At 42.3% G+C, this 27,666-nt stretch overlaps 2 protein-coding genes across 3 annotated transcripts; one reads left to right on the forward strand and one right to left on the reverse strand.

Annotated features, from left to right (window-relative positions):
* Window positions 1-718: 718 nt before the first annotated feature.
* fkbp1b (FKBP prolyl isomerase 1B) lies at window positions 719-16,735 on the reverse strand. Its single transcript, XM_088324757.1, has 4 exons — window positions 16,468-16,735; window positions 13,615-13,662; window positions 4,181-4,293; window positions 719-1,269 (listed from the first exon to the last, which is right to left on the reverse strand). Exons 1-4 carry the CDS (start codon window positions 16,502-16,504, stop codon window positions 1,141-1,143), a joined length of 327 nt encoding a protein of 108 aa, XP_088180883.1. The 5' UTR covers window positions 16,505-16,735; the 3' UTR covers window positions 719-1,140.
* Window positions 16,043-25,680, forward strand: wdcp (WD repeat and coiled coil containing). Of its 2 annotated transcripts, none has more exons than XM_088324756.1 (4): window positions 16,043-16,091; window positions 21,587-23,660; window positions 23,914-24,034; window positions 25,450-25,680. In XM_088324756.1, the coding sequence occupies exons 2-4, from the start codon at window positions 21,870-21,872 to the stop codon at window positions 25,635-25,637; spliced, it is 2,100 nt and encodes a 699-aa protein (XP_088180882.1). In that variant the 5' UTR covers window positions 16,043-16,091; window positions 21,587-21,869; the 3' UTR covers window positions 25,638-25,680. The 2 variants fall into 2 exon arrangements, with proteins under 2 accessions (XP_088180882.1, XP_088180881.1); XM_088324755.1 differs by lacking the exon at window positions 16,043-16,091 and adding an exon at window positions 19,795-19,929.
* The last annotated feature ends 1,986 nt before the right edge of the window (window positions 25,681-27,666 follow it).

The raw sequence follows: 27,666 nt of genomic DNA on the forward strand, positions 1-27,666 counted from the left end.
GCGACTTAATATTGATCCATAAATAAGGCGCACTGTATTATAAGGCGCAAGGTCAGCTTTTGAAAAAAATAAAGGCTTTTAGGTGCGCCTTATAGTGCGGAAAATACGGTATATAGCGCTTTTTCAAGTCAATGAAGACCTACGAAAGCGCTTTACAATGTGCTTCACACTTTTCCCTTTTACACACTAACGGATAGCAGCATCAGCCATGCAAGGCAACTACCTGCAATCGGGGGCATTACGAGTTCAATGTCTTGCCCAAGGACACTTCGACACACAACATGGAATCGAACCTGCGACCTCTTGATCTCAAGACGAGCGCTCTACCTCCTGAGCTAATGCCGCCTGTTTAATTCCGATATCCTGCTTTGATATAAATCCTGTCTGTCCCGTTGTTTAATATCGGTTTCCAGTTTCGTTCCCGTCAAGTTTGTCCTGTTTATTTTCGATATCCTGTTTTGATATCAATCCTGTCTGTCCCGTCCTGTCCGGTATCTACCCCATCCGTCCGATATCTGCTCGGGCAATTGGTATCGATCTCGTCGGCCTCCGGCTTCCTTTCATTCCACGCCAGACTGCTGCCTAACATGCATGACTCCCCATTTCCCGTAAAATAAAGGCTGGCAATCGTCACGCATTTGGGTCCTGATCCTGTTCATGAAAATGTGTACATTTAATTTATTAAAAAAAAATTCCAAAACTTTAAACACAGGAAACATTGTAGTTAATAACATGCCATTTTATTCGAGAGTTGGTCAACGAAACAGTAAGCAGCAGCAGTTGTGTACGCCATCAGACCAGGTTAAATAGAGAAACCCCACATGCACTAAATGCTTTTTTATCGGGAGGAGAGATACAAATAGTAACCATTTTAGGAGCATTCAGCAGGACAGACCCTGATTAAAGTGGCGTTGCAGTCAGGTCAGTAGTTACTGTGTGTCAGTAAGCGTAATGTTTATATAGAAAATACCCAGCATGGACTTTTGTAATGTGCTTATGCTCTGTTGCAAATACCGTAAGGCAAGTGAGTGTTTCGATTGCAATATCGTATGACTTTAGATGCGTTTAAATAGTAAACGGAAACAAGGATGGCGGCGGGGAAGGGAGTCGGTGCATCGACCGGGACCTGCTGGAGTCTTTTCACTCCAGCTTGAGGAGCTCCACGTCGAAAACCAGGGTGGCGTTGGGGGGGATGACGCCGGGGTGGCCCGTCAGGCCGTAGGCCACGTCCGGCGTGCAGGTGAGTTTCACTCTCTGGCCCAGGCTCATCTGAAGGAGGCAATGCACAGGCCGTCAAGCTTTTTGAAACATTTTTTTTTTTGTTATCACTACCTTAGTATCTCGATTATAAGCCGCACCTGACTACAAGTAGTTCCTGACCATGTGAACAACATCCGAGCAACCCGAGTAGTGGTGGCCATGCTGGTGTGAGTTTAACTCAATATTGTTGTGATTGTCGTTTCAAATATGCCGATCAAAGCTCTTGTTTGACTATTTAAACATTGTAGGCACAGTTACGACAACAAATGTTCACTGATGTACAAATGACACCCATACACGTTGGAGAGAAGAGAAGCGTGTGGTGTAGGGCTTCGGCTTCAAATAAGGCAATCTTGCAGACTGGTTTCAGCCGGTGCACTTCATATGATCATAAGCAAGGCGTTTTAGCGTCCCCCGGCCATCCTCGGGGTTCGTATGGCGTACATTTGGAGCCTATCTCTGCCCACCAGTTACCGGGTAAGGGTGCACTCTTTTTTGCCAGGCTTTGAGGTACACTCGGTCTTTCTTTCAAGCTCATTTCGGCCCGGGAAACGACTCAATTGTTTTGCCTAAGGTTTTTGACGGGCACCCTCCATCTCCGAAGGGCACTTTACAAGTGAGGTTCTTGCTCTGGCCTCCACTCACCAGGCAACTGTGCTTAGAAATAAACATTAAAGTCACAATAACAAGGGTTTACACATTCCTATTTAGTTTCAACTTTCAATAAAATTACTGTTGACCAATAACAACATTGAACCACGTCCGGTGGAACCATCCAAAATGGCCACCTATCACATTCGGTTCTGTGCGTGACGTCACGCGAAAACACTTTTTTTCATACATAAACTGCACCTGACTATAAGCTGCACGTGAACACTTAGGCTTCTGCTCTCTGTGCGTTCACTCGGCCTTCAACTATGTATTCCAGTTCGGGAAAACTGATTCTGAAACCCCTTTTTTTTTTAACTTTTTACACTACTCCAGTTCTTCCTACTGCCGTTCCCAACGCCTCACCATTCAGCAATGCAAAGTTTACGAGCAGCGGTTCTGTTTTTCGGTTTTCGACACCGCAGCAGAGCCATTCACAGTAGCCTTTGTTAGAAGCGGCCTTCTCCCGACTGTGCGGCAGAGAGCGCTGTTTCCCGTCAAACAATAGCGTGAGCTGTATTCAAGTCAAAGCAATTCTCTTTAGTATTATTGAAAAACACAGTGCTTTCTTTTTAATGTGCTTTCATACAGTCATCTACAAGGCTTTTAGGTTTTAGTCAACACATAAAAATAATGTGAATTGTATGGAAGTAAATTTGGATGTAAATATGTAAATGTGTGAGGTGTTAGTTATATGTTAATATGTCCTGTGTTCTGCATCCATAGAGCGCTTTTCAAGTCAATGAAGACCTCCCAAAGCGCTTTACAATGTGCTTCACACTAACCCAGGGGTAGGGAACCTATTGTTCGGGAGCCATATATGGCTCTTTTCATGAGTACATATGGCTCAGAAATAAAATGTAGCTTGCGCATCTCTCTGTGGCGTTCCAAAGTCAAGTGATTTCATCCCGATTTTGGTCCACATAAAGCCGAAGCAACTTAATGCAGAAATTCGATAAGAAACCATTTAAACTGATAAATAAAAACGCTGGCAAACGACTTTGATTGGGTGAGCAGTACAGGTGGGCGGATCCCTGCACACAGCGCAAGGCACTTCCTTCTCTCTATCGCTCAGTGCAGTTTACACAACGTTAGTGAATATGACGATATGCTTATTGTTTGCAGTAATATGTGGCATTTTTACAAAAGAACTTTGCATGCACATTGTTTTGAAACCGTTATTAAGGACAAATTTCATGGAAAAAAAATGCCTCAACACTCCTAACTGAAGGTGGAAGACAAATTGTAAATGGCATATTTACATTAATTTGGGAAACAGGATTTGGCATTATTATCATTTTATACGTTTGATTAAATCATCAAATGACACACAGTGAACTAAAATGTGCTGAAGAATTAGCTTTTGTCTAGAGAGCGTGTTTGGAAGTTCTTTCAATTTTGTCTGAAAATATATAATGTGGCTCGCTCAATTTATTTTTAAAACAATTTTTTGCTTTTATGGCTCTTTGGGTCAAAAAGGTTCCTGACCCCTGCACTAACCCATTGTCAGACACTCACATACCGATAGCAGCATCAGGCATGCAAAGCAACTACCTGCTTTTGGGAGACATTGGGGATTCATTGTCTTGCCCAAGGACACTTCGACGTATAACACGGAGGAGCTGGGAATCGAACCAGTGATTTCTTGATCCCAAGACGAGTGCTTTCCCTCCTGAGTTACTGCTGCCCCGAGCTTACATCACCGGTTATTCCCATCCAGGTACTAACCAGGCCCGACCCTGCTTAGCTTCCGACATCGGTTGTGTTCAGGGTAGTCTGGCCGTAAGCCAAGTAGCCGTTAAACCCAATATGCATTTTTAGGAACTCAAATTAGGCACAATACAGAATCCTGTGTTTTTTCTAAGAAAACACAACGTTGCAATCTTTACTCAACTCCCTTTTTCCCCAAACAGTTTTTCCTTTGTTAATTAGAAATGCGAGTTTCTCTTGTCAACAATATTTTTATTCTTTTGTTTGATCCAATAGTTAGATAGAATCCAACCACTCGTATTATTAGTTTGTGTGTGTCTACTATTTTCCTACTGGATACACAGGAGATCTAGCTGCAACACAATTATTAAGGAAGTCGAAGGGGAATTAAATAAGCATATGTTTCTTCCTATTCCTCTTAGGACATGTTACGTTAACATTGTTTTTGTTTTTTTTGACTTTTTTGTAATGTTATTTGTTTTTCTCACGTTGGAAATAAAGTTTCATTCAATCATAATTATTACAAAATAATAAAAGCAAGCAACGTCTGAGTCGTTCTCACCTGGGCCACACCCTCTTCCCAGCCTTTGATCACCTCGTTGCGTCCGATCTTAAATTTGAAGGGTTTGTTTCTGTCCCGGGATGAATCGAATTTTTTGCCGTTTTGCAGCATGCCTGTCGAGAAAAAAACAAATGTCACTATGGTAATTATCTGCAAATGTTAAATTGGAGGCATTAAAGCGAATTGGGGAGGCCGGGACTTGGGAGTAGGGAGGAAGCTTTTCATCAGGATCCTGGCTGGGTTTCATTAGTCCCAAATGCACAGAGGCGGACTCGGAATCAGGAAGCGGTGGCCTGGTTTATTGGAGTATTTTTAAAGTTAACAACTAGGCCATTTCTTGTCTGTGTCGAGGGAGGAAAGAAGGAATGGAGCAACACAGTCAAAAACAAATTGCATTTATTACCTTTTTTAGTTATAAGATCAACATTTCCCCCCCAAAATCTGACTCCATTATTAGATAATTGTTGCTCATTATGTCAATATTATTAAACGATTTGTTTCTATGTATTTCTCCAGTACAATGGTCTCCTACATGGAGCCCACAGGCACAACATAGCCCGGTAAGACCACTTGAGTAGCCTGTGGACTGGTTCTGAAAATATATCATGGGTCATTGGGATTTTCTAGGCAATTTGATTTCTAACTTAAAATGTTTAGTGGTTGACTGACCCTAATTTACCCTCTAATAGTTACAACTTGGTAATAACATAATAATAAGTCATTTACGAAATGCTTGTCAAACGAGTAGCTCTTTGCTCCAATCAGTAACTAAAAGTAGCTCTTAAGCTTCAAAAAGGTTAGTGACCCCTGCTCTAGTATTATTTATTATATAAATCATTAAGTCAAGGGAAAACAAAACCTATAATTGTCTGACATGTGCCCTACCAAATATATTTGGTCTTATTTAAGGACTACTTTCTCTTTTTTACTTAAGTTTTAAAAATGGTAAAATAAGAAAAATAATCGTTAAAATTGACCATTTGCTTCTAATGGGGTAATATTTTTTTCTGTTTATTAGGATTAGTATTGTTCACAATATACACTCCTGGAGGTGGGGTCCGCTGGCGAGCGCCTGGTGGCCGGACCCTTACCCACGGGGGCCGGCCGGGCACAGCCCGAAGGGACGACGTGGGACCCTCTTCCCATGGGCTCACCACCTGTAGGAGGGGCCAAAGGGGTCGGGTGCGCAGAGAGCTGGGTAGCAGCCAAGGGAGGGGTCCTTGGTGCGACGATCCCCGGCTACAGAAACTGGCTTCTGGGACATGGAACGTTACCTCTCTGGCAGGGAAGGAGCCCGAGTTGGTGCGTGAGGTTGAGAAATTCCGACTAGATATAGTCGGACTCACCTCTACGCACGGCTTGGGCTCTGGTACCAGTCCTCTCGAGAGGGGTTGGACTCTCTTCCACTCTGGAGTTGCCCGTGGTGAGAGGCGCAGAGCCGGTGTGGGCATATTAATTGCTCCACGGCTCGGCGCCTGTACGTTGGGGTTCACCCCGGTAGACGAGAGGGTAGCCTCCCTCCGCCTTCGGGTGGGGGGACGGGTCCTGACTGTTGTTTGTGCTTATGCACCAAATAGCAGTTCGGAGTACCCACCCTTCTTGGGGTCCTTAGAGGGTGTGCTTGAGAGCGCGCCCCCTGGGGACTCCCTCGTACTGCTGGGAGACTTCAACGCTCACGTGGGCAATGACAGTGAGACCTGGAGGGGCGTGATTGGGAAGAACGGCCCCCCTGACCTGAACCCGAGTGGTGTTTCGTTATTGGACTTCTGTGCTCGTCACGGTCTGTCCACAATGAAGACCATGTTCAGACATAAGGGTGTCCATATGTGCACTTGGCACCAGGACACCCTAGGCCGTAGTTCGATGATCGACTTTGTCATCGTTTCGTCGGACCTGCGGCCGCATGTTCTGGACACTCGGGTGAAGAGAGGGGCGGAGCTGTCAACTGATCACCACCTGGTGGTGAGTTGGCTTCGATGGTGGGGGAAGATGCCGGCCCGACCCGGCAGACCCAAGCGTGTTGTGAAGGTCTGTTGGGAACGGCTGGCAGAATCTCCTGTCAGAAGAAGTTTAAATTCACACCTCCGGCAGAACTTTGCCCATGTCCCGAGGGAGGCGGGGGACATTGAGTCCGAGTGGACCATGTTCCGCGCCTCCATTGTCGAGGCAGCTGATCGGAGCTGTGGCCGTAAGGTAGTCGGTGCCTGCCGCGGCGGCAACCCTCAGACCCGTTGGTGGTCACCGGCGGTGAGGGATGCCGTCAAGCTGAAGAAGGAGTCTTATCGGGCCTTCCTGGCCTGTGGGACTCTGGAAGCAGCCGGCAGGTATCGGCTGGCCAAGCGGAATGCGGCTTTGGCGGTTGCCGAGGCAAAAACTCGGGCATGGGAGGAGTTTGGCGAGGCCATGGAAGACGACTTCCGAACGGCTTCGAGGAAATTCTGGTCCACCATCCGACGTCTTAGGGGGATGAAGCGGTGTGCCATCGACACTGTGTATAGTGCCGATGGGGCGCTGCTGACCTCGACCCGTGACGTTGTGAATCGGTGGGCGGAGTACTTCGAAGACCTCCTCAATCCCACCGACACGTCTTCCTCTGGGGAAGCAGAGCCTGAGGACTCTGGGTTGGGCTCTCGTATCACTGGGGTTGAAGTCACCGAGGTTGTCAAAAAACTCCTCGGTGGCAGGGCCCCGGGGGTCGATGAGATCCGCCCGGACTTCATTAAGGCTCTGGATGTTGTGGGCGTGTCATGGTTGACGCCCCTCCGCAACATCGCGTGGACATCGGGGACAGTGCCTCTGGACTGGCAGACTGGGGTGGTGGTTCCCGTCTTTAAGAAGGGGGACCGGAGAGTGTGTTCCAACTACAGGGGAATCACACTTCTCACACAGTAGTGCCCTGAGATAAGAGTTCATTTAACCTCATGGCCATGCTTGAAACTCAAATCAAATGTTCCCTCTGTGACTGTTTTATTCGTAATAGTGACAAAAAAAAACATTTTTTTTTCAGTCTATAATTAGAAAAAAAAGTTTTCTAAATGTATGTATATTGTAAGGTATTAAAAAACTTTATTTCATGACTTCATGCTACAACTCAATTGCTGCTCGTTCTTTTGTTCCAGCCTTGGCCAAAGGGGGCAGTACAACACGACATTATTGTGTTCACCCAAAAAGAAAAGATAGCGCTTTTTATTCTTGTACGGGACTACGTAAGATGCAGTCATGTTTGTCATTAAAAAAAGAAAGCAAAGAAGAGAAAAAAAAGTCGATCTTTTGTCAATCCTTCCATTACTTCCTGATTATTTTTGGTCAGGTCGCAGGGTTTACGGGGTTTTACGACCAGCCAGGTCACGAAAAGATTTACCGCTTCTCTGTGATACTCTTCCGGTAACATCCTTTTAATTTATGTCCGCCCGTGTTAGCTTGGCAAGTGTGAATAGTTGGACGTCTAGAGACGCAGCGTGAACGTCACACTCCGATGGCATAACTCCGTTGGCTCTCTACTTTCACCGGACGTTTAAATTTAGCAGCTCCAGTTTCTAAGTATCGCGCCCGGCTTGCCCGATCTCTGCGGGGGCCAGATTGGTTCCAAACTAGGAAGTTGACACCTGCTATGGCCAACTTGTATGAGTTGTCAGATGGGGTACGAAAAAATACTTTGGAAATATAGTGCATTTAAAAAAATAAATAACTGAAAATGTTTATGTAATTCTGCAAAAATTGGTGAAAAAAAATATACAAGTACGTATGTAGACCTTATAACAAATGTCAAAGATATGACCCCCCAAATTATTTTTTTTTAAATGCCTTGCCCCTGCTAAGTATGCAGCAGGTGTTGTGACAAACACAAATAGTAGCACAAAGTACTTTTTTGTGGTTTCTGTTTTCTGACATTGGTAGGTTGGATCCCTTAACCATGAGGGTCGTAGGTGCACCATTTCCAGTGGTGTGTTTTAGGCAAGTACAGCTTGGTGGTGCCCATCCCTCTCCAGGCCAACATATGTTTGCACGCAACAGGGGACCTTTCGCGTGTTAGGCAAATGGGCCAACCACTGAACTACACTAGAGAACTTTAAATACATTTCTGAACTGATCTTGTAACTGGGGTTATAAAAAGATGCTGTGCTGTCATGATTGACAGCTTTATTATGTACACTTAACGAGAATAATCCGGCTGAAGAAGTAACATGTTAACAGAGTGCCCCAAACTGCAACCCGTTGTTCATTTAGGGCTTGCCAACCATTTTTCAATGGCCTGCTGTGTAATACTTATACATGAATAATCTAGCAATCTAACTACGATGATTAAATCAATGCCATATCTTAATGAGAAAATAATGTATTAATTATTATTTTGTATAATTATAAGCTAACCTTGAAACAAATTAACTAATCTTTGTGTGCATTGTAAGTGTATGTATTTTAAGGGACATTGTGTGTTATTGATACCCAATCCATTTAAATATACATTTATTGATTTGAATGTCAATCGTATGTACATGAACTAACATAAAAACATGCATTGCTTTAAATATTCGTAGGTACGATTTTTTTTTATTTATTCTATATTATGCTCACCTAGAGAGAGAGCTGACATGATTATCTGCCATCTTGTTGCAAAGTGTACCCAGAAAACCCCACTACCTTGTGAAAGGCTGTGCAAAAAAAATGGGAATATCGTATGGTTTGGTCACTTTGAGTCCCTGTAGTTTTTAATCTTCCTTGTAGCACTCGTTTTTGGTTGCACTACACAATAAAGCGAGATCTAGCAATCAAATATTACAAACAACAGTGTCCCTTTATTCTTGTTGTTACCCCAGATGACAAAACTTGGGGCACTAAATTGTGTGGTCATATTTTAATGATCTACGTGAGTTGCACGCCCATATTCAAACCGAAGCCTAAAACCTTTTGATTTTTTTTCCGCTATTGTGACGCATTTCCCACACATTTTCTGTTTGCCTTTTGTTAATCCTTCCTTCTGATACTGTCATTTAAAAGGGGAAAAACGTTTCGTAACACTTATTTTGGACAAAGTCATTGCTGCTATCAGCTAAGGGTGCGGTCGAAGCTCTCCTCCCTTCCCAATCCTAACGCCACCAGTCACTACTCTCAAAAGGAAACCCTGAGCCCCCTACGGCTGTATGGGCACACAAAAAAAAACAGAAAAAGCTTAAGTGCCAACAGAGGCGGGGTTATTTTTACTCAGCGATATCCTGTCTCCCAAATCCACTCCCCACCCCCATAGTCTGGAGGCGCCGCCAACACCCCCCTTCCCCAACTGCTCCCTCCCGTGGATAAGAAAATCTGTGCGTCAGGCTTTAGGCCTGAGCCTGCACTGCAGTCTGCAAGAATGTTGCTTGAGGTGGCTGGGGGGATTTCATCAGAAAAGGGTGGGCCGACAAAATTGGACAAATGTTGGGGTCCGTTTTTGACACAACTGTTTGCTAAACTGAAACACAATTATTCACGTCGATCAAAATGAAACGTCTAATGTTGTCAGTGAACAGAGTTGGGCATGTTACTGATAAAAAGTTCAAAGTTACAGTTACTAGTTAAGTCTTATAAAGATTAATAGTGTTACCCCTCCCCCCTATTCTTAAAGTAAGTAGTTACAAATTACCGTATATACTCACATTGAAGCTAACCCCGAAAACTGCTGAAAAACAGCAACATTATAAAATGAAACAGAACAATTACATAAACTCCTGGAGGTGGTGGACCCTTTATATTTCTGGCTAGTGCACTCGAGAGCTTGTAAACTAACATAGCTGAACCACTCCATATCCATTTTGTCTTTTGTCTTCAAACCCAAGATTACCCTCTCCTTTTCTGGGTAATGTGTAAGATATTTTATCTAGGAATCATGTATTGTTTTACAAATAAAAAGACTGAAATTTGGCACTCTTCAATTGTAGATTCGTACCCATATTTGCTCCACTGATTATATTGTTTGTGTATAAGCCACGCGTGACTCCCAACTACTAATATTTGAATGACTTCCAAACAACAGATTTGTTCCAATTTGAACGGAAAGCCCCACGTTTGAGTCTGGGCGGCTTTTCTCTCGCCTCGTGATGGCGGGTCGGCCGTATTTTGGAATCTGTGCACCCCCTCCCCTCTCTCTCTCTCTCTAGTCACGAGAGGGTCAGCTGCAGCCTGCACGCCATGCGAGCGAGCGTCTGTTGGTGTCTGCGTGGTTCGAATCCCAAAGCGGGGGTCGCCAACTGCCGCGGCGAGCGCTCCCGTCGAGGTCGGCATGAGGTGAGGAGAATGTGGCATTTGGGGAAGAAACATATGAAACACGAAGACTCATTACTTTTATATTTTTATTTGGTTAGCAGGGAAAAAGCTCTAAGTCATCAACAGTCTTAGCTTATAAACCAAAAAGTGGGCCAAGCGTCACCCTTAAAGGTGTCATGGAGGCTTCTGTTTGTGATTATTGATGTTGCTGACACGCTTGATATTAGGTTGCCGAATAACAATCATAATATCACTAGGGCAAGTTAACAAAGCCTATCATTTCCTGTTGAACTCATACTGGCAGTAGGTTGATTTTGAGGACTTTGGTTTACTTAAGTGGGGTCAACTTTTCCCATATAAGATTTTAGACAATATCTGTAGTATTAGAGGTTCAAATTTGATACAGCAAACCCTTTTTTAAGTTTTTGCAGATATGTCCAAAATTAAACGTCAAAACTTGCAGTCTTTCTTTTTCTTCACCTGCAAAATGTTTAGCGAGAGAAATTATATGAAAGTAATATGAAATATCCTTTTCATAATTTCTTTATAGACATGAGTAGAATAACAAAAATACTAGCAGATCATTTTCCTCATTTCTCATTCTTATTTTACGATATCGTTAAAGGCTTTTAATAATAAAAAAAGAAAAGATGCTCCTTTAAAATATTCAAAGCTATGAAATTGAAACCATTTTAAATGTTTGGGTTCATTTTTGCTAAAACATAAGTCTTAAAATACTAAGAAATAAAAATACTGGCATATACTCAGTTTTAGGGAGAGAGTAATTGAATTAATATTTTGCGACATAAACTGAATTTGACACTTTGTTAATTTTTTTCCTTATAAAAAAAATAGATTATTGGCAAAATAAACATACCTAAAATAAGATTTAGTTTTTGCACTTTTGGAAACAGATTTAAACTTTTGAGGGGCTTTTAAGACATAGCATAATGTTTTTTATTTATTTAGATATTTATGTTGACCTGTCAGACTCAACCAGAATTGTTCTTTAATTATTGGTGAGTGATTTAACATTACCGTGTTGGAATAAATGATCTCACGATATAACCCCCAAATTAAAAATGCTTGCAGTGTGCTATAAAATCCGAATTAACCAATCAAAATACTTATGACAAGTTCGACTAAAATAATCTATAAAATAATCAAGGAATATACCAGATTGGCGAGGAAGTCCTGTAAAAACGCCTAAAATACGAATCCAAGACATAGATTGAATGCTGTTTTTGAGCCGCTTAGAGAAATTGAACAGTTTTTGTCTCTTTTTAAAGACAACACACTGTAGTTTTGTCCCAACCTGAAAATCACTGCAAGTGCTACTAACATTGAGTAATGTGAGTTGGAACACAAAGAAATGGGTTTTTATTCTTTCCTGATTTTTTTTTGCAATCAAATGCCGCATATCAGTGTAGCATGGGCTCCTTAGCTGGAAAACAGGTGAGACAATAGCTTGAAGTCTTACCTGGTACCACATCAAATTTGATCACAATCTGGAAAGGGCGTTCCCAAAAGTGGCCATTTGGAGACGACCAGTTTACAGCACTAAAACCTTTGCAACTATTTGTTTTACTTTGGCTAATTTTTTAGACATTTTTAAAGAGTGGTAAATGTTTGACTTCTATTTCCGCATTTCTATCCCTATTGTGCACTTACACGAAATAATGGTCCGTAAAAACAGATGACGAGTGATGTTACGCACATTTATTTTGGTGTCTAATTTGATTACAGTACGTCATTTGACGTATCATTTTTTTCAGAATATTATAGGCAAACCAATTTGTCAATCATCATTTGATTCAGTTATTACTGGCTAAATATATTTGAAGCTAAAGAGGACAGTGTCTGTTTCATCATTACAGGCCCTTATAGGCTTACGAGGGCTGTGGACCGGGAAAAAAGCTTGCCATTGGTCAATAGTGGTGTCAATCAAAAGGTCAGAGGCTACAGGCCATATTGGAAATGATTTTACCAGTCTGTTTATTTGCATCTGGGAATTATGTGGCGAAGCGGACAGATTGCAACAAGGAACGTCCGATGATGCAGAAAACTTTTAGGCGTATGTTTTATTTCTGTCGGCATTATCGTGTGTTTTGGAGTAAAGATTTTACACGGTTGGATTCACTGGGCTGTCCTGGACGTAACGAGTCCATATTTGCAGACAACAGAGGGCGTCATTGGTGAGTTATGCCAGCCTTATAGTTTTCGGATGTGGTAAATAAACTTTGAATAGCGCTTTTAAAATCACATCTTGTTTCTGACTGATTGTGATGTTTCACTGGTGAGTACATCTTGATTCAATATCTTGAATGATATGTGGCATGAATTATTTTAGTGACTGGTGACATCGTGCAATCGCGTCTTTGTGTATCAACAGTCTGACGGCCCGGGTTAATCAGAATATCTGTAATCGTGGATCGGGCAACTCTAGTAATATAAATTTCAGATTAGTTGGTTATCCAACAAGACAGAGCTGTCAAGTACATCCTCTAAACCTCTTTTATAAACATTGTACACCGGGGTTGCAAAGGAGTTTAGTAAAATCGCTTTCATGCTCCCGTTTTGATAAGATGTTTGTCGCTCTTTGAGGCTTGTATGGCTGAAGCGAGGCCAACAACTATCAACATGATGACTTAATGAGTCAAAACGAGGGAGGACGCGGAGGAGTGTGAGATCGCCGAGGATTGTGGGTGACGCACGCCAGTGCAGTCATACAGTCGGCGGACGTGGGGGACAGGGGGTGTAAGGCGCTGACACCGTGTTTGGGAGGAAAACAGCGGTAGCGCAAACTGCATTGTCCCATTTTATACATTCCTCCGGACAAAAAGTTGACCCCAACACGTTTGTAGATTCAAAAGACATTGTAAAACAAAGCCTGTTTGTGACGGCACACAGAGTCTGAGGCCGTGGTTTTACAGCCAGATCATAAACTCGCTAATCGGCAGACAGGGCCTGATAGTGAACGGGCATTATTTTTTTGTTTTGTTTACTTTCAGTCTGACCTAGTTGTCAGTCTGCGCCCGAGGCACGCGCCAACCCAAATGTGCCCCCCTTCCTCCCCATGTTGCGACGGTGCAGCTCACAAAATTAGACAAAGAGGATTGTCTGGCCTGCTGCATGTTTAAGGACAATATTTGAACAAGTGTTACAGTAAGATGGTGCAGAAGGGACTCACTCACCTATGTAATGAACCACACATGTCTGACCCTTTTTTGGAAATGTGCTTCCTGTGGAAAACAAATACAGTTAGATCCCTATTGCAGTGGTCCCCAAATACAGTAAATTATGGTTCGATAATACTTTGTACACAAAACTCCCAAACATTAAAAAGTGATCCTTAGTCTATGGCTAGGTTCACACTGCAGAGCTTAAGGCTCAATTCTCATTTTTTTGGGGTGAAATCCGATGTTTCTGTGAGAACGACATGCGACTTGTATGCCATCTCCTGTGTGAACGGCACAAGTGTCCTGCATGATGTGACGTCACTCGCAATGCGCTCATTGTTTGCGGAAGTACTCATGGATGCAAACAGCATAGCTAATGTATCATTTTGAAAGCTATTGTGCTACCGGAGGCTGAAAATAGTTGTCCCCACCCCAGAATTTTTTATCTCCAAAACCTCACTTTCCCTCCCATGAATGCTTTCAGTGTTTCTGCTCGCCATGGTTGTTGAGTTTGACGCTTCCTTATGGCGCTAAATGACATACAGGTCGCATAAATACGCTCCGACAGTTCACACAGATGTTGCCTTCAAAAAGATCGGATATGTATCGGTTTTGGGACCTCGTATGAATCGGATTTGAGCCGTTCAGACGGACTTTAATAGGTCAGAAACAAGTCACGTCTGTGCAAAAAAATAAAATTTCTTTGCAGTGTAAACCTAGCTTAAGTCACTAACAATGAAACCGCACAGAAAAACCTGCTGTCACTGCAAAAGTCTAGCAGATAGAATTAATCAACGATAAATAGCCAAGGAAAAATCAACATGGTGAATAAAAATAAAAAAAAATACATATTTAAAACTGCAGGTCAGTGTTGCTCATTTTTCTCTTGTGCTTCTCTCAGCATTGTCCCACAGGCCAGATTTAATCTGTTGGCAGAACTGAGCTGGCCCACAGGCCATATTGACACCACTGCACTACTCAATAAAGCAACATCTAGTGGTCTGATGTTACAGAGTGTACCCTTAACCAAATAAATGACAAACAAAATCCAATTTGCCACGTCCGCAGAGCTTGGGTAATTAATCGTTACCCAACATTTTCCCAGGTCGCATCCTACCATTTATCAACCAGAGAACATTTGAGGAAACACTAATCAAACCAAAAGACATTTTCGTAACAAAATGTATCATTCGTGTGTAACTTGCACACCTAATTTTAAAGTAAAATCAGTATCACTTTTTAGCTCAAACTAAGCATTGTAAGTAACAAGCGTTGAATAAGTGCACTCATGATTAAAATAATTTATAAATAACGTTAACTATGAACACAATACTCAAAGTCCGATTTGTCATCAGAAACACCAAAGAGTTGTTTCCCTCGTTGTGCATTTTTTTAAGGTTTTTTTTCTTTCAGGACGACTTGTTGTTTGTTCCCTTTTCTAACATTAGTCTCTAGTACTGTGAATAAAATTAGTGTGATAATGAGATAAAATCAAATGCCTTTATTGTATGTCATTCATATCATTTTTTATCTATTTAATTACTTAAAACGTAGGTATAATTGTACATCTTAAAGGGACTTTCGGGATTATTTAGCGCCTCCTAGTGGCAAAAAAAAACAAATCAAAACAAACCTTATTATTTACTGTAACCGTGCGTTTTTTTTATATATTAGTATGTCGAAAAATGACATCATTTTCTGCCATCGTCTTGCTACAGGAACCCAAAAAGTACAAAAACCACATAAAAGCCCGACCAAGTTGTTTTAAAGAAAATGGTGCAATTGGGTCTCCTTGCCCCTCCGTAGTTTTTAATTCTACCTTGAGCTTTTTAGCACTCATTTTCAGTTTCAGCACAGAACACACTGACATCTAGTGGATTAATAACACACGTTGTCCAGTTAATGCAGTGGTATCCAACGTAGTGCCCGCAAGCACCAAGTGGCCCCTTAAGAACAACTGAGTAGGCCGCACACAGGTTATATAAATAGCTCACCAGTGATGGCTCATTGTGATTTAGTACAGTATAGTATTTAGTATAGTATAGTCCCAACAGAGCAATAACATAAGTTATTTTAGAAATGTGTATCAAACTGGTAGCCTTCAGGCTAATCACTAACAAAAAGTAGCCCTAAGTTTTAAAAAGGTTGGCCGAATTCAAGCACTTTGTAAGGATTTTACAACCCCCAATTAGTCCTGTATCAGTTAAAGAAAAAAATTGACTGTGAATCTTGCATTTTACAAATAAAACTGTGATTTAAATAATATGTTATTCTTAGATCTTGAATAAACCGTGAATATATTTGTTTTCGAAACAGATCTCTCCTCATATATATGTTGAATAAAAATGACTGTCAGGGGGCCGTGAGGCTTTATAGGACAACACCGTACAAACTAATACCAGCTGCAGTTAATCACAATGAAAAAAAAAGACATTCAACGGCAAGACGAAGCCACCAGAGAGCAGTGTCGGCGTCAGTTTGAAGCAAACTAGGTGAGAAACATGGGAACAATTCCAAGCATTTACAAGCACTTCACCCAGAATTCAAGCACTTTTCAATTGTTGAATATATTAATAATAATATCCCCACTGATACATTTTGGCGTGTTTAGGAGTACTTCTTGGAAGAAATATTAGAAAACAATACGTAAAATATATAAAAGAACAGACGTAGACATTTTAGTTGGATTTTTTTCACAGGGTTGAGGGGCGGATTACAAAACCTTTCGATAAAGGAGAGTAGGTGGGCATGATTTTACTTTTTAACCACACAAAAACATGTGAAATCAACACATTATTTAATATATTTATGAACTATTATTTAAGATATAGCGGGAGGCACGGAACTTCATTCGGCGAAGAAACTCACCATCACCGGGTGATATTGTCTCGACTTCCACGCCCATGGTTCAGTGATACGTCGTCGGCGTTCAGCCGCGGAACATAAGTCCTTTCCAGGCTGTTGAAGCGTTTACCCGTTACGGTTCGGTGTCTGCCGAAGGACAGCATGCAGTCGTCGCCCGACTGCCGTCGAGAGCCTCCCAGGCGAGATATGAGACAAGCGAACGAGTTAACGGATTTAGGGGCGACTCGCATGGGCGGGCGGCCACAAGATGGCGGCGCCACACTGCGGCGGCAAGAAGTACTTACTGGACAAAAATGGCAGTTGCTTTTGAATGCGTTCGCTTGGGATTAAATAAAAAGTAATACAGTTTCTTTTTCTGTACTTTTGTGTGAAAATGGGTTCAACCGGTTCGTTTAAAAAGAGAAAAACCCGCGCAAGTTAGAATAAAACTACAACTCCCACCATGCATCTATAAGAGGGATTGGTCATAAACTACATCCGGGTGGCAGCACCAATTAAAAAGGAAGCATACAATTTAAGTACAGTAATTCCTCGGTTGTCGCGGTTAATGGGGACCAAAATCACCCGCGAAAAGTTAAAATCCGCGAAATAGCGATGCTCCTTCAAACATGCTTAAAATATTTTTTTTGTTATTATTATTATTTTTATAATTATTATTTTTTTTGGACCTGCCAAGCTCTGAACCCGCGAATGGGAATCCACGAAGTAGCGACACTCCTTCAAAAATGCTGTAGTTGTTTTTTTTTTTTTAATTATTATTCTATTTTATAAGTTTTCTTTTTTTTAGACCTGCGAAGCCCTGAACCCGCGAACGTGGAACCACGAAGTAGCGACGCCCCGTCAAAAATGCTTAAGAAAAAAATTTAAAAAGATAAAATATATATTTTTTTATTTTATTATTTAATTTTATTATCATAATTTTTAGACCTGCAAAGCTCTGAACCCGCGAACGTGGAACCTCGAAGTAGCGACGCCCCTTCAAAAATCTCATCTCATCTCATTAACCGTACCGCTTATCCTCATCAGGGTCGCGGGGGGGCTGGAGCCCATCCCAGCCATCTCCGGGCAGTGGGCAGGGGACACCCTGAACTGGTTGCCAGACAATCGCAGGGCACACAGGGACAGACAACTCATTCGCTCATTCACACCTAGGGACAATTTGGACCGGCCAATTCACCTGAAATGCATGTCTTTGGAATGTGGGAGGAAACCGGAGTGCCCGGAGGAAACCCACGCAAGCACGGGGAGAACATACAAACTCCGCACAGGAAGTCTGGAGCCGGATTTGAACCCACGACAGGTTCCCATGACATGAACTGTGCCGCACAAGCGCTAACCACTGCGCCGCCGTGCTGCCCGCCCCTTCAAAAATGCTTAAGAAAAAAAAAAATAATAATAATAATATTTATTTTTTTTTCTTTTATTATTTTATTTTATTGTTATTTTTTAGACCGGCGAAGCTCTGAACCCGCAACCGTTGAACCGCAAAGTAGCGAGGTCCCACTGTACTTTAAATTATTCGGCAGAAAGCACCTTTAAACTATATATTATTAATTTGAGTCTTTCTTCCATAATTAGGAGAGTCTGCCCATTTAATATCTGGTAAGTTATCGTGGTGATCTGACTTGGATTTACTTGAATGCCTTAGTAAGTGTAAATACGATAAGTGCAGGTGAAATGCTAAGTCTTTGCTACCCAATGCCTTCTATACACTCTTAATATGCTACTTATCAAGTCATGTTTATCTGTATAGCCCTTAATCACAAGAAGTCTCAAATAACCGTGCAGACTATTATTACACCATCCCCTGATCTAAAACCTACATGAGGGTAAGGAAAATCTCAAAACATCAGTCAAGTCATGTTTATTTGTATAGTCCTTAATCACAAGAAGTCTCAAATAACTGTACAGACTGTTATTACACCATCCCCTGATTTAAGACCTCATGAGGGCAAGGGAAAACTCAAAGCCTCAACATGAGGAAAAAAAGAAACCTTGAGAAAGGGCCGCACGTGAGGTAATCCCCCATTCCAGGATGACCAGGCTGCAATGAATGTTGCAAGGGTATCAACAAACACCACATAGACTTTATCAACATGAAATATAGATCATTCATAAGCATACTACTGGTTTTTGGCTAGTAGACATTTTGTTTAAAAAATGTGCAATAATAATAACATTATTATTTGTTGTCCCACTAACAATGTATTCAAGGTGCCTGCAACCCTTCTTAAATAGTCTGCATTTATCTAGCGCTTTTCAAGTCAATGAAGACCTCCCAAAGCGCTTTACAATGTGCTTCACGCTTACCCATTCACACACACACTCACACACCAATAGCGACCCTGCAGCCACACAAGGCGCCGACCTGCTTATTGGGGGCATTAGGGATTCAGTGTCTTGCCCAAGGACACTTTGACATATAACATGTGAACTAAGCTACAGTACTGTAAATATGATCCTCGGAGACACCGTTTTAATCAATTTAACGTAAAAAGAAAGTATCTTGCTGCTTGCACATACTCTGTGTTTGAGATCTTACTCTCTACGATCTAGGTTCTTTTTTTGTGAATCGGCTGCTATAAACTGACGTAAATTCCGCCATTCTGCCTCAATAATGCCGGGCACAGCTTGGCTGCGTCACACTTGTTCACAAACATGGGAAGCGGTCTATAATCCATTCAGATATTTCTTCAAAGTAAAGGTAGGTCACAGTTTAACCTTAAATTATTTTAAAATATATATACAGGTACAATTTACAATTTTTTTCAACTGTATTTCCTGAGATGCTTGGGTAATCGTTACAAGGAATTGTGCTTAGGCCGTGACTTATTTATAGGTTGGTGGTTGTTTTAAATGGCATGTCACACACTCGTTTTATTCATCAATTAAGTTCAAGTAATTTGAATGTGTATTATTCTGCGGCAATACAAACAAAATGATGTGTAAGTGACTATATATTATTCATTTTATCCACAAATGCCTGGAGTCTTCTTGAACTATTGAGTCCTTCAAACATACAATAAGCTGTCAATATATTTTTCCCCAAATGGTTTAGCCTAAAAAATAAATGAAAGGCCATACGTTGGCCTGGAGAGAGATGGGCGCCACCAGGCTGTCCTTGCCCAAGAGACACCACAGGAAATGATGATGTCTGGTTAAGGGATCGAAACAACCAGCCAATGTTAGATAACAGAAACCACAAAAACGCACTTGAGGCTACAATATAAACACCTGCTGCACGCTTAGCTGGGACGGGGCTTTTTTAAATTTTTTATTTTTCTTACATTTTTTGCACGGTACTAGAAACAATCCAACCAACCACCTATTACAAATTGTCTACAACTACGTTTCCCACAATGCAGTGTTTCTCAAGCATCACTTCCGGGTTAGAGATTTGTCAACATTGACGTCGCAGCATCGTTTAACCGGCAAAATGTGAAGTTCCGCATGACAACATTCTTTGTAAGTGCACTGCGAAGATTTGTTTAAGATAATGTTTTTTGCCTGGGTATTATACGTTTTAACTCTAGTTTAGGGATTCAGGTTTATGCTAGATACTCACTGAGAACACAACGCGTTGCAGGTCTCACACACGTGAGGGAATGTGATCAATGTTTAAATAATTGATAATATTACATAATAGTTCATTAAATGTATGCTTCCAGTACTGATAGTTGCACAGTTTGGTTTAGACACGCATTTCTGACAAATTGGTCAAATGTTGCCTGGTACCTCTAGATTTCTATCTATCTATCTACCTTGTTCATATTCTTCAAAAGTGGTTACCGATAGCAAGAAAAACACATACACCAAAACAAAGAAAAGGAAAAAGGAAACATAAATAGCAAAAAACACAAACAAATATTTTTAGACCATGGCCAACCCAAATGCCCTATCACTCAAACAAGTTAGGCACCTAAGTTAAGTTAAGTTTGAGCCATGTGAGAAGATGTTTACATATGATCGAAATTAATTTATGAATTCAAATTAAATAATAATTTAGAATTAAAATTGCAATGTTATGCAAGTAAAACATTATTATATTTATATATTTGTAAGACATACATACTTGTTATCCGTTTATGGATCATGCCAGTATGAAATTGTAACCATATTTTACTATAGCTGCTATCATAGTATAGAATTATTATTTAATGTGTACAGTGTCATTTTTTATTGCAATTATTTTTTTTGTGGTTATATTCAAAGTTGTTTATTTATCCATGTATTTATTTGTAGTTGAATGTCTTAAGCACTGTATTTCGAGTTTAAAATTAACATTTCTTTATGAATTTATTCTAAAAAAAAAAACTATCTATCTACCTTGGTCATATCCCTCAAGAGGGGTGACCGACAGCAAGACAAACACATACAATAACAAAGAAAATAAAAAAAGGGAAAAACACCCAAACAAGTTAGGCACCTCAGCACCTAAGTTGGTCATGCTTTCGTCCCTCCAGATGAAACGGGACACAAGAAAGCGGCCGTGTCACTCGGGTCAGGGTGACACAACACACTCTTTTGTTCAACAGCAAGGCCCGACAGCTTTCCCTGGTTTACCCCTGCCGCATCATACAGTTGCCCTGCCCATCCCTTAGAACGCGTCCAAACATCCCACTGTCCTTTTACAACACCTCTCCACTCATTCCTATCACCAACAAGAGCTCTAGCTTCCACTAGATTTAGACCTCTTTCCTGTAGTGCACTCATAACACCATCCATCCACGTCAATCGCGGCCTTCCTCTTGGTCTCCTTCCATTTACTTCTGCAGCAAAGTAGATAATTACGAAAAATGTGCATGTGATGGAGAAGACTCAGAGAAACCTCCAAAACATGCAGGACATGGGGCTGTCAAGGACCAGGTCAACGATGCACCAACAGGGGAAAAAAACATGCATTTGAACTGTTTTATATACTCTTTATGTAATTTTGAGCCAACGTGAAATGTATCAATCCTTCAAATTGTGGATTTCAAATGTAATGTGTAATGTGCTTACATTTGGATGTCTGCTTAGAACACATTTTTTTCAGAATATTTCTGCTTGAATAGAGAGGTACAGTCATTTCATACTGTTATTCATTTTAAAAAATACATAATCAGTTTTCACCGCATTGCAGCCCTACATGCCTCCCTGTGCAACTTTGATTGAGAGAAAGACAAAATGTCTTAGCCCCAACATGTGATTAAGTGAGCAACGTCATCGGCCTGGAGTTCCCAAAGGTCCCAAGAGTGTCGAGTCGAGGTCATTCCGCCTTAATCAGCTATTAGTGCTCGTCACCGCGCCCTCGGCTCAGGAGAGCAGATTAAGGCGCCTGCTTGGAAGGCAACCCAGGAGACACCCTTCACCGGTTCTAATCAGCCGGGCTTGGACCTACTGTCCATTCAGACTATTTTGCCGCGATGGACCTGGGTAAGGCCAAGCTTCTCCGGAGTGGCATTAACACGCTGCACCAAGCCATCCACCCGGTGCACGGTGTGGCCTGGACCGACGGCAAGCAGGTTTGCCTGACGTCCCTCTACTTCCAGCGCGGCGAGGTCAGGTTCGGCGACACCAACGTTATCGGACAGTTCGAGCACGTTTTGGGGCTCCACTGGGGCCCACTCTGCTGCCCCGACTCTCCTGCCCTGCTGGCCGTCCAGCACAAGAAGCACGTTAGCGTTTGGCAGTTGCAGCTTAGCGCCTTGGAGCACAACAAGCTGCTGTGTACGCAGACCTGCGAGATGAGCGAGCCTTTCCCTTTGCTGGCGCAGGGCTGCATCTGGCACCCCAAACTGGACATCTTGGCTCTCCTGACCAAGCGGGACGCCTCAGTGCTCTTCTCAGTTCGGGTCGACAACAGGAGGACCAAGGCGGATATCAAAGTAAGTGGGCTGATCCATTGTGCGTGTTGGACGAAAGATGGGACACGGTTGGTGGTGGCTATCGGAACGGCGCTCCACTCCTACACCTGGAACGACATCCACAAAAGCCTGGTGGCCTGCTCATTCTGCCCCGTATTTGACGTGGGCGGATACATCTGTGCTGCAGAGGCGACAGGGGACTCTCAGGTTGCTGTCGCAACAGAGCTTCCTTTAGAGAAGCTCTGCGGGTTGAACGCTGGGATGGCCTTTGAAGTGGAGAACCACATGCCAGAAAATGACCTGTCGCAGGATTCCAGGCGGCTGTCATTTGAGCTGTCTGAAAGGCCCCACACGTCTCCATCTGGTCCCCTAGACCTCACCCACCTCCTGGCCAGGCATCGGCGCTCAGACCCCAGCCCTCTCATCCACTTGCAGCGCAAAGACGGAATGACGGGCTCTGGTCAGGACGCTTCACACCTAGTGCTGATCACCTACGAGCGAAAGGTGGTCACCACCCGCAAAGTCAGCATCCCCGGGGTTCTGGTGCCTGACTTGGTGGCGTTCGACCCCCGAGCCTCCACCGTGGCCGTGGCGTCCAATACCTGCAACACAGTGCTGGTGTACCGCATCACGGCGTCAGCAGTGCCCAACATCCAGCAGATCTCGTTGCAAGCTGCGGAGAGACCCAAGGGAGTTTGTTTCCTCAGCGACAAGGTGCTGCTGATGATGGTAGGCCGGCAGAAGTGCACGGACCCCGCCTTCCTCCCGTCCTCCAACACAGAAAAGTACATCCTGCGCCTGGTGGCCAAGGAGCTGGACGCGGAAGGCGCCCCCTCCCTTTTGAACGCAGAGGCAAATTTGTCACGGATTAGGAGACACTCAGAGCACCTGCCCAAGGACGACATGGAGCGACTGGGGATAAAGGAATTGGTCTTACCCGGGGCGTTAGGAGCCCCTCGCTCCCCCGGGAGCCGACGCAGGTTGGTGGAGGAGGTGAGGAGCCCAGAGCCCAGCCCCGTCGCCACTTCCATCGACTTCTCCCCGCCAGTTGCTGCGGACAACCTGGAAGTCAGCGGTCGTACCACCAGCCTGGCTGTGGCCGGGGAGACCAGCAGGGACTCCAGCCGGGCTGGATCGCCCCGGCCGGAGTCCATAGGGCTCCAGCCATGTGGCCCCTCCAGGGAAAGGGCCCTGGAGCATCTGGTCTTTAACATGGAGCGACTGTTTAGTCGGTTTGCCGACGTGCAGCAGTGCCTGGGAGAGATACGAGAGTATACCCAAAACGGCAAGAAGGTTCAAAGCTCCTACCCGGCTGCGGCCGATCCTCCGTACCTCAACGTCACCTGCCAGGTATTATCACATGTTCAAATACTTTATAAGCTGTGTAAATGTATTGAGAAGACCAACTTGATATGGAAGCCTGTGTGTGAGTGTGTGGGTGAATGCAGTGGGGAACAACAATTATTTCTACAGTGTTAATTAAAAGCTTAGTGCATTCTGGATCATTTCCTTTAAGGATGCCATTTTAAAAGCATTTTTTCTTTCATTTTGCCTTTTTCGTTCAAAATGATCTTATGCTTTGCGTGTTTTTGGGGTCCTTCAGAAGCAGCTATCCGAGAACGTGTTCATTGACGAGCGGCGTCCGGTGCTGCTGTGTGACGGCAAGCTGTGTCTACGCGCCTTGCAGGAACTTTTCAACCTTACCGTCATAGAAATGCTTCATGGTACAAGTTTGAAAGTCTTTTTTTTTTATTGTTTTATTTTTACACAAAGCTTATCAGTCATCTGTTTGTATCAGCCCTCCTTAAAATGTCATCATCAGCTCACCATATCAATTTAAGTGTTTGTTTAAATCTGTCGCTGTCACTCAAGGCTTCTCAACTCTTTTCTTGGTTCGCATTTGTTATGTTAATTTTTAAACGTGCAAAATAAATTTAAAATGACATAAATGAAGACAGGACAGCACGGCGAGGCATTGGTTAGCGCGTGTGCGGCACAGTTCTGAGGTCATGAGATCGAAACCTCCTGTGTGGAGTTTGCATGTTCTCCCCGTGCTTGCGTGGGTTTCCTCCGGGCATTCCGGTTTCCTCCCACATTCCAAAAACATGCGTGTCAGCTTAATCGGCCGGTCAAAATTGTCCCTAGGTGTGAATGTGCGAGCGAATTGTCTGTCCCTGTGTGCCCTGCGACTGGCTGGCAACCAGTTCAGGGTGTCCCCTGCCCACTGCCCAAAGACAGCCCCAGCATCCCCGTGACCCTACTGAGGATAAGCGGTGCAGATAATGGATGGATGTACATTTTTTAAGTTAAATTTTTCAATAATTACAATTTAATACAAATGCATTTTATTGATAGGAAAATATACAATTTCATTTATACATCAAAAGAGAATTAACTCGATTACATTTCCTAAGAATTCATTTTAAACCTTGATGCATTCAGTGTTTTATTTGGTTCAGTCAGTTAAATCATAACGTCATGTTAAAATGAATGTTTTATTAAAAAGCCCCTTTTAACTAGACAGTACATTCTGTAAATTATTGGCCCGTCTATTTGATGCATTTCAATTGAAAAGGGAAGACAATTGGAGCTCTCATCTTGTGATCAAGAGGTCGTAAGTTCGATTCCCGGCTCCTCCGTGTTATATCTCGAAGTGTCCTTGGGCAAGACACTGAATCCCTAATGCCCCCAATAAGCAGCATGGGTGATTCCCTATTGGTGTGTGTGTGAATGGGTAAGTGTGAAGCACATTGGAAAGCGCTTTGGGAGGTCTTCATTGACTTGAAAAGCGCTATATAAATGCGGACCATTTACCATTTAAATGAGCAGTTTCAAAGGAAAAATTTAATAGAAATCCTAATTTACTGTAACATATATTTTTGATGCTGTTATTTTTTACATATTCGAGCTTGGAGCTGGCCTATCGGTCTCCTTTTGAACAATTTGCCCAGCACTTGACTACCATGTAAACACATCACTGCCCGTCACGCATTTGAGCTATAATTGGATGTGATTAGCGGCCCAGGGCGGATTAAACGCTTTTAAACAGAAGCAGCTTACTGTATTGGCATGGAAAAGGTCTAAACCACCGCGCGCTAGCTAACATTAATAACTATGTATTTTTCCCCCCCCACCCCAGGCCCCCAGTGGATCGTGCTAGTGGCCAACGCCGACGGTTTCGTACCTTTGACATTTAAGCCGAAGGATGAGCTCACCGTACGGAACGGCAAGCGCAAATCGGCCCTTCGCACCCCGGGGAGCCCGGAGAACTCCTGCCCGGCCAGTCCGGCGCCCTCCCAATACCCCGCTTCCGACGCCCCCACGTAGTTTAAGGACTCGGGTCACTTTGTGAATAAAGCTGCTTCAAACATTTAATGGTTATTTTTTGGGTTACAAAAAAAAATTAATGTATGAACCTAGTGGCTATGATAACTGAGAAGAAAACTGCTTTTGTGAGATAAGACCGGGGCACTTGCAAGAAAGAGAAGATGGAAGGAAATATAAGTTTATGTTCCTTAATTTATAATGAAACCAATTGAGAAGAGATGTGAAACTCAGTTTGGCTCTAGGGCCAGACCCCGGCCGAATCAGTATAATAATGTCAATTCCAAATCTTTCTTTCTTTTCTTAGTATTATGCTTACATAAGAATACATATTATAATCACGGATGATAAGGTATCCTTTCTTAACACAACAAACGTATTCAAAAACAATGGGAAAAAAGATGTTCATATTTGGCATTTAATGTGTTAACTTGTTTAACAGTTGAGTGAATTCAGTTTTACACCTGAGGCAACTCACCACGCTATGCAAACTCAACATCTTGTAGCGGCCCGAGAGAGTATTTGGTTTGCATTTATTGAAAAAAATCATAACTTTTGATAGAAATGACCTAGAGATTCACCAAAAAAACTGATGGATTTAAACAAAAAAAGGCTAGATAGTTTTCTCTTTAGTTACTGCAGACATGACTTATCGATTAAACCGTAAATCCCTTCTATGCTCTTCTTGTGATATAAAAATCACATTATTTACTGTATGATTTAATTGACCTAATGCAAAAAGGACATTACGAACAATAGTTTGACAAAAAGGCTTAAAACTGTTACATTTTGAAAACAATAGTTGCACGTAGTCTCATTTTTTGAGATTTCCAATTAATTGGTATTGATACCATATAACCGGTTTGTCAAAACAATCGCTAAATAGCGAATAATTATTTTAAATTTAAAAAAATATTCGATTAAATATTTGTCATGAGATAATGACTTGTCAAAATTTGACGAATTTGTAAGAAACATGAACAAAAAAAATATTGGATTTCCTAATGATATCGTATGGGATAATGGCTTTACGGTACGGCCATTATCGCAGACAGGTATGCAAGTAGTTAAGGCAATTATTGCACGCCAACAGTTAATTTATGGAATTTACCAAATTAATAATATCGAAAAGTAAATAAAAATATGAATATCAGAGTTTTCATACCGCCCACGCATAACACTCAGGGCGGCAGTAGCTCAGGAGGTAGAGCGCTCATCTGGGGATCATGAGATCGCAGGTTCGAATCCCGGCTCCTCCATGTTACATGTCGAAGTGTCCCTGGGTAAGACACTGAACCCCTAATGCCCCCAATAAGCAGGCTAGCGCCTTACATGGCTGCACGGCCGCTATTGGGAAATGTGAAGCACATTGTAAAGCGCTTTGAGAAGTCATTGACTTGAAAAGCGCTATATAAATGCAGATCATTTCATTTCATAAAATTGAGGAAAAAAAATTCCGAGGTGCCATTTTGACATGAGGTTAATATTTGACCACGAGATGGCACTGTGTTGTCTGGTGAAAGCAATGGCTAGTGCCACAGAGCACAGTGTGGCAGCAGGATGCCGGACAAACATGTTGGTGACCTAAGTGGGATTTCCAAAAGTGATAAAAGAAATACAAAATTTTGACCAATTTATTTTTTATAAAAATTAACATTCGTATTACAGTTCATGCATTTTTGCCGTGTATTTATATATATGTTAAGTTTTATTCATTGAATGAGTTTTTTGTACCACTAGGAGACACTAAATATTACACACTGTCCCTTTAACAAATTATGTATTCAAAATATCCTCTCAAATAAACTATGTGGATTATTTTTCAAATCTTCGAATCAATTTCTTCTATCTTAAATGATGTAATTGTAGTTTTGTAGTTTATGTAGTTTGAGAGCAAGATATAACATCCAATTAGGCATACAAGTTAAATTCCCTTGCTAATTAGTTAACTTCGAATCCTTTTTTAAAGTCAAATTTAAAGTTTTGTAAATTATTCAAAATAAAATAATGTTGCATTTTTTATTTAGTGTAT

Source organism: Urocampus carinirostris, chromosome 20 (assembly GCF_059441175.1).
Source record: "Urocampus carinirostris isolate Australia breed hairy pipefish chromosome 20, RoL_Ucar_1.0, whole genome shotgun sequence".
In the NCBI taxonomy this organism is placed as follows: Eukaryota; Metazoa; Chordata; class Actinopteri; order Syngnathiformes; family Syngnathidae; genus Urocampus; species Urocampus carinirostris.

Bases quoted from the DNA above. Each gene is read 5' to 3' on its own strand.
- wdcp (XM_088324756.1), top strand. From the start codon at position 21,870: ATGGACCTGGGTAAGGCCAAGCTTCTCCGGAGTGGCATTAACACGCTG. The intron at 23,661-23,913 runs GTATTATCACAT...GGGGTCCTTCAG, and splicing joins ACCTCAACGTCACCTGCCAG to AAGCAGCTATCCGAGAACGT. The intron at 24,035-25,449 runs GTACAAGTTTGA...CCCCCACCCCAG, and splicing joins CGTCATAGAAATGCTTCATG to GCCCCCAGTGGATCGTGCTA.
- fkbp1b (XM_088324757.1), bottom strand. From the start codon at position 16,504: ATGGGCGTGGAAGTCGAGACAATATCACCCGGTGATG. The intron at 13,663-16,467 runs GTGAGTTTCTTC...TGTTTTCCACAG, and splicing joins GACAATATCACCCGGTGATG to GAAGCACATTTCCAAAAAAG. The intron at 4,294-13,614 runs GTGAGTGAGTCC...TTTTCTCGACAG, and splicing joins ATGTGTGGTTCATTACATAG to GCATGCTGCAAAACGGCAAA.